We start from the raw sequence: 6,690 nt of genomic DNA, 5'->3' as shown, positions 1-6,690 counted from the left end.
AGATGTAAGAGAATGAAAAACTGTAGACGACCAAAAATACCAGAGACAATTCCAGCATTAATACAGCTTTTAAATATGCCAGAACACATTAGCTATAGAACTACTCTACGTGAACCATCGTCAGACTTTTTTCAACAGGCATTAACTGTTGAAGGTATTACAATCGGTGTAATATTTGCAAATTTAGATTTGATAGCAATGTTTAACGAAGAGTTACGCACTGTAACTTATGTAGGTTGTGACGGAACATTTAAGACCACTCCGAGTTCACCTAAACAGTTCCGTAGAGGTTCATTAATGACATTTCAAATTGTATACAAAAATGTTGTAAGTTTATTTTGGTAAATTATTAAAAAAATAAAAATAATTATTTAGGTAAATAACATTTTGATAATGCTTACTAGTCATTTCCAATTGTATATGCACTCTTGTCCACGACTACAGAACAAGCATACATCACTTTCTTTCTGGTAGTTAGAAATATGTTACCATTAAATTATGATGGTCTTACAATAATCACAGATTATGAGCGTGGGCTGATGAATGCTGTACAAGAGGTGTTTCCAGAGAGTCGACTACAATGTTGTTGGTTTCATTTCTGCCAGGTTATTACCTTTTACTTCCCCTAAGCTGTAAACAATTTGTAAAACTGTAGAAAAAAAAATTTATGTTTTGCTTAAAAAAATTATAAATACTTTTCTTTTAGTCAATTGTGAGATATTGTCGGCGTAGGTACAATCTGGTATTAGACCTCATTAAAACCAATCCTATAGCTGCCCGTGTATTGCGCATGGTAATGAAATATTTATACCTATATAAATGAAATAAATTGAATAAGAAATATATTGTTTGTAATTTAGGTTTTAGCATTGCCTCATTTACCACCTAACAGAGGAAATGAAAGTTGCCCAAATTTTTGTATAGAGGATGGTTTTAGGGCAATTTTACAATATGCGCATCAAAATAATGAAATCTACCAACGCATGGAAACATTTTTGATTGGGTATATATTTGTTGAACACTTAAGTTTAACATGTAACTTATCATACTTATATGAAATAAAAAAAATAAAATTATAATGATTAACATGTTTTAATTAACAGATACGTACAAAACTTTTGGTTGATTCAAGTTGGACCTGAATTAATAACAGTATTTGCTAGCGAGATTAGAACAAATAATTATTTGGAATCTTTCCACAATCAACTACTCAGGTTTTTTGGGATGCATCCTAACATCTGGGACTTTATACTTAATAATCTATAAAAAAATAATTTATTTTTTATTCATTCATAAACATTTTTTTTCCGCATCAAATTATATACTAATTACTTTGTAGGCATAATTTCTTAATGTATTTATTTTAAATTAATGTACGCTATATAGAGAAACTGAGAATTTTGGAAAACCAATATTATGTGGAGATGTTACAAGCAAGAAGAAATCTTACCGTAAGCCTTAAAGACAACCATTGGATTAAAACTAAATAACATTATAATCAATCCTATTGGTTATATTTCTTGTTTAGATCCGGGATCAAACTTCTAGAGGGGAACGTGCTGTAAACACAGCGCTAATAAGGAGATCAATCGAGCAGCTTAATGAAGTCAATGACGTATTAAAATGTCTCAGAAGCATGGGCCGAGCTAATGCTGATTACCTAAGACGCCAAATCGGTCCACCTCCATCACCATAGCCTCCATCCTATAAATAATTATTATATTTTTACACTATTTTTACACTATTATTAACATTTATTTACAATTTATTTAACGAACAATTAATATCTTTTAGTTCATTTTAGATTCTGAGCAAAGCAATGAATGTATTGTATTTACAATGATGTATGTTTTTATTTTTTTTTTATACATAGGCAAAATTTTTGTCAGAATCTAGAAATTTATCAATCATTGCAATTAAAAATTTATAAAATGTTCAGTTTTTATAACTAAGAGTTGAAAATTTAAAACAAAGATTCTTTTAAATAATTCAACTGTAACAAAAAATCTAAAAAATATATAAACACACTTATTTTTTACAAACATTTTAAATTCAAATTTGGACAAAACTACATATTTAAAACAAAAATAACGATTTTGGTTATTTTGTTATAATTTAAAAATTCGCGTTCGCTCAGAATCGTTTTTCTTATTCAATTATATTAAATGAATCATTGGATTCAAATTTAAAACAATCCATGACAGTGACTTACGTGTAACCTACTGTACAGCAGAGTGACATCCACTTGACCACCCTTTTTTAAATTTTATTATAACTTTTTAAAATTTTAACTACTTAACTAGTTCGTTAGTTTCAACTTTCAGATGTTTCAATGAAATATGAATGTTTAAATTTAAACCATACCTGAACGGCTAAACCTAACCTATAACATTTTTAAAACATGTTGGCAACACCATTTAAAATATTAACAGTCATTAACAAATTATGTTGGCCACAATGTTCTTCCAAGATATTATCAGTAATATTACATTTTGGAAGAACTGTTCTGAGACCGCCGTTCGCGATCGCGTTCAAAATCTCGCAACACCAACAAAAACAACTTGTGTTTTTATCACAATCGTTTCGGCGCGGATGCGAAAAATTGTAGATCTCCGTGCAATTTCAAACCGGTGGAAAACTGATAGGAGCGGCGGAGACAGACCAGTCTCTCGCCGCTCGTAACAGTCGACGCGTTTTCGTCACCGACGCATATTCCGGGAGGCGCTTCCTCATCGATTCAGGGGCCGACATTTCAGTCCTTCCACCGTCTGTTGGTCAAAGACCGATCTCCGGAATTGTCCTCACCGCCGCTAACGGAACAAGAATTCAAACCTACGGGCGGAAGTCGCTTAACCTCGATCTGGGACTCACCAGGCCTTTTACGTGGACATTCGAGATCGCAGATGTCACCAGAGGTATCATAGGAGCAGATTTTCTCCACTATTTCGGATTGCTGGTTGACGTCCGCCGCAGTCGCCTAGTCGATTTGAGTTCCGGTCTTGCTTCGAAGATTGCTACTGTAAGTACCGTTCCGCCAACTATTTGCGTGATATCACAACCGCATACGTGGACCAAGTTAGTTGCCGAGTTCCCCAAGATTACACGTGAATCTCCGGTCCCCGCCGCGTTTACGCATAACGTCGAGCACGTATTGACTACTACCGGACCGCCCGTATTTACGCGTCCACGTCGACTCGCTCCCGATCGTCTCGCCGTAGCGCGAAAGGAGTTCGAATTCATGCTTCAGGCTGGTATATGTCGACCGTCAGACAGCGCTTGGGCCAGCCCGTTTTTGCTTGTCGGTAAGAAAGACGGCTCTTTTTGTCCCTGCGGTGACTACCGACGATTAAACGCCGTGACCAAACCAGATCGATACCCTCTTCCTCACATACACGACTTTTGCAATAACCTTTATGGTAGAACGATTTTTTCGAAGCTCGACCTGGTGCGCGCTTACCACCAGATTCCGGTCGCACACGGGGACATCCCAAAAACAGCCGTGACAACGCCCTTTGGGTTGTATGAATTCCCAGTCATGTGCTTCGGCCTTAAAAATGCCGCACAAACCTTTCAGCGTTTTGTCAACGAGATCCTCCGTGGTTTGGATTTTGTTTTCGCCTACATTGATGACGTATTGATTGCATCGCATTCCGAACGAGAACACGAGACACACTTACGTTCCGTCCTGGAACAATTTCAAAAATACGGTGTGGCAATCTACGTCAGCAAGTGCGTTTTCGGAGTTCAACAGTTGGTTTTTCTCGGGCACCTCGTCAATGGCAAAGGATGCAGTCCGTTACCCGAATGAGTCGATGACGTTCAGAATTGGCCGCTCCCGTCGTCAAAAAAATCGCTTCAACGTTTCCTCGGCTCGATCAATTATTACCACAGGTTTATTCCAAACGCAGCTCAGTTACAAGCCCCGTTATACGATCTCGTTTCGTCAGTCAAACAGAAAGACGGAAAGTTGCAGTGGACACAAGATACACGCGATGCTTTCGAAAAATCGCGCAACGCTCTCGCGAGCACCGTACATTTAGCTCACCCCATGCCGGACGCTAATCTCCGAATCGCGACTGACGCATCGAACACGGCCATTGGCGCGGTTTTAGAGCAATTTAACAACGACCGTTGGGAACCACTCGGTTTTTTCTCGAGGAAGTTGACGCCCACACAAGCCCGCTATAGCACTTTCGACCGAGAATTACTGGCAGCGTACCAAGCAATTCGTCATTTTCTTCATTTCGTCGAAGGTAGGTGCACCGCGTTGTTAACCGACCATAAACCACTTACACACATGTTAACCGCCAAGACCGACAAGTACAGCGACAGGCAAATGCGGCACATCAGCTTTATCGCGCAGTTCGTACAACGGGTCGAACACGTCCAAGGTGACAAAAATGTAGTTCCGGACGCCCTTTCTCGACTCGAGACTGTCACTTGTCACGCACAACTACCAGATTTCGCGTCATTAGCTATGGACCAAGCTGAAGATCCAGAGTTGAAGGGCCTGCTGAACGGTACACTCACCAGTTCTTTGCGCCTGGAGGCGCATGATACGGTTTCAGGTCCTGTCTATTTCGACGTTTCGGCACCCGGCAGGTTGCGTACCTACGTCCCCGCGACGCTTCGACGTCGTGTTTTTGATATCATTCATAACCAGGCTCACCCCGGCATCAAAGCTACGCTCGCCTTGGTCAAGGAACGACACAGTTGGGTGAACATGGATCGACAGATCCGCAACTGGGCAAGGAGTTGCATAACTTGCCAACGGACCAAGGTGCAACGTCACGTTATAGCGCCGGTGATGCCTTTTGCGGTACCTGAGCGACGATTCGGACATATTCATATTGATCTGGTCGGGCCTTTACCTCCTTCCGACGGGCACGAGTACTTACTCACGGCCATAGACAGGTACACTCGCTGGCCAGAAGCATACCCACTAATCAATATGTCAGCTTATGTTGTCGCCGACAAACTAGTCTCGCAGTGGTTTTCGCGCTTCGGTATCCCTGACATTGTTACAACGGACCAAGGAAGGCAATTTGAGTCCCAGTTATTCGCGTCTCTCAGTAAAACTTACGGTTTCCGTCATATTCGAACTTCTCCTTACCACCCGCAGGCAAACTGCCTAATCGAGCGATTGCACCGGCCGCTCAAAGCAGCATTGACCGCCCACAACAACCCTCAATGGACCAAGAGTTTGCCGACGGTACTTTTAGCGCTTCGCAGCATCACTAAACCAGAACTGGGTTGTTCGCCCGCTGAAATGGTCTACGGTACGACATTGCGCTTGCCCGGCGAATTTTTCCACGCTGTCCAACCCGAGCCTCATGCCCCGGATTTGATCCGCGTCCTCAAGGAGTCGATGTCATTACTCCGCCCAATTCCAGGTACAGATCATTCGAAACGTTCGATTTTCGTCCCGGAAGAGCTACAAGCCGCTACGCACGTATTTCTCCGCGTCGATTCGACGCGAAAGCCACTTCAACCGCGTTACGACGGTCCCTTCGCCGTGTTAGACCGCAATAGTACAAATTTTAAGCTACAGCTTAATAATCGTACGAGTTGGATCGCGATAGATCGTCTTAAGCCAGCCTTCATCCTCCGAGAAGATCCTGTAGCCGACCACTCATACGCCGCCAACCTCGTCGAGTCACAATCTCTATCAACATCTCAGATTCAATCCATTCTACGCAGCCCAGAGTGTGAGCGCACCAAAAAACGAGTTCGTTTCTTTTTCCCAAGGGGGAGGTAGTGTGGCGACCTCTCACCTTATCATTGTTAACGCGGCAACGCAGCGACCGTTTCCCCCCTCTCGACTCAACACGACCAGGTCCCGCTAGTGGTCGTTTTATTTTTGCCTTCGTTGTTGACCGTTATCCGCTGCGTCGTCGCGTACACGTTTGCTAACTGTATTTAAGCTCCGTCAATAAAATCGCCTTTTTTTGTATATTTACTAAATACCTTTTTTTTACTTTATTTTCCTCATAGTTCATTGACCACAGGTCAGGACTATAGCCAAAATATCATTGATTATACGTGATTATACCACAGAATAAATTTATTCTGTGATTAAACATAGTATACGCAACGCATAATCAATGATAATATTAATCATGGATCACGGACTACCCGACTACGGTTGTATAACTTTTAGAAACTAAGAACTTTTTGTGCTCTAAAAAAAAAACAATGGACAAATCTTCAACAAAAAACAAATTGAACAAGTATTTATTCACAAAGACTGTTGATATAAAAAGAAAAACTGTTGATCAGAATACTTTCATTAATAATGATAATGTAAGTAGAAATTGTAATACTTAATACAATTTAGAAGTTTATAAAGATTGTTTTTAAAACTGCATAATTTTATGATTACTTAATTTTAAGTTTGATGTTTTATACAATTAATAATAATTTATAATACCTAGTACCTACAAGTGATTAAAATATTATAATACATACCTACCAAACACAAATACATAATACAAATTAAATTTTAAAATGTAATGTATTATATATTTATATGTATGTATTATGTGTATTTGATATCATAAATATTATACCTTATTTAGAATTTTAATTTTAATTTAATTTAGAATCTATATAATAGTACATTGGTGGACACTTATACCAAAACAAGTTACCAGAATGAATCAAACACATCTTATTCAAGTAATAAATTAT

The 6,690-nt window shown here is 39.6% G+C and overlaps 1 protein-coding gene and 1 long non-coding RNA gene across 6 annotated transcripts; one reads left to right on the top strand and one right to left on the bottom strand.

Annotated features, from left to right (window-relative positions):
• Positions 1-6: 6 nt before the first annotated feature.
• LOC111030327 lies at positions 7-1,979 on the top strand. Of its 2 annotated transcripts, XM_022309773.1 has the most exons (8): positions 7-154; positions 236-327; positions 405-605; positions 707-793; positions 861-1,003; positions 1,104-1,252; positions 1,387-1,451; positions 1,529-1,979. In XM_022309773.1, the coding sequence occupies exons 1-8, from the start codon at positions 13-15 to the stop codon at positions 1,694-1,696; spliced, it is 1,047 nt and encodes a 348-aa protein (XP_022165465.1). In that variant the 5' UTR covers positions 7-12; the 3' UTR covers positions 1,697-1,979. The 2 variants fall into 2 exon arrangements, with proteins under 2 accessions (XP_022165465.1, XP_022165457.1); XM_022309765.1 differs by having other exon boundaries at positions 7-327.
• Positions 160-2,304, bottom strand: LOC111030341. 4 transcript variants are annotated; one of them, XR_002604097.1, is made up of 5 exons: positions 2,213-2,304; positions 1,661-1,704; positions 696-811; positions 402-630; positions 160-271 (listed from the first exon to the last, which is right to left on the bottom strand). It is a non-coding gene; the product is annotated as an uncharacterized LOC111030341 (long non-coding RNA). The 4 variants fall into 4 exon arrangements; XR_002604098.1 differs by lacking the exon at positions 1,661-1,704 and having other exon boundaries at positions 2,213-2,297; XR_002604096.1 differs by lacking the exons at positions 1,661-1,704; positions 2,213-2,304 and adding an exon at positions 1,451-1,537.
• Positions 2,305-6,690: the final 4,386 nt, after the last annotated feature.

Source organism: Myzus persicae, unplaced genomic scaffold, assembly GCF_001856785.1.
Source record: "Myzus persicae strain clone G006 unplaced genomic scaffold, MPER_G0061.0, whole genome shotgun sequence".
NCBI lineage: Eukaryota > Metazoa > Arthropoda > Insecta > Hemiptera > Aphididae > Myzus > Myzus persicae.
The sequence above is the reverse complement of the archived record's forward strand: the minus strand, read 5'-3'. Positions and strand labels throughout refer to the sequence as shown.

Excerpts from the sequence above, each read along its gene's own strand:
- LOC111030327 (XM_022309765.1), top strand. The coding sequence starts at position 13 with ATGAAAAACTGTAGACGACCAAAAATACCAGAGACAATTCCAGCATTA. Across the intron at positions 606-706 it reads GTTGGTTTCATTTCTGCCAG|TCAATTGTGAGATATTGTCG; the intron begins GTTATTACCTTT and ends CTTTTCTTTTAG. Across the intron at positions 1,004-1,103 it reads ATGGAAACATTTTTGATTGG|ATACGTACAAAACTTTTGGT; the intron begins GTATATATTTGT and ends TTTAATTAACAG.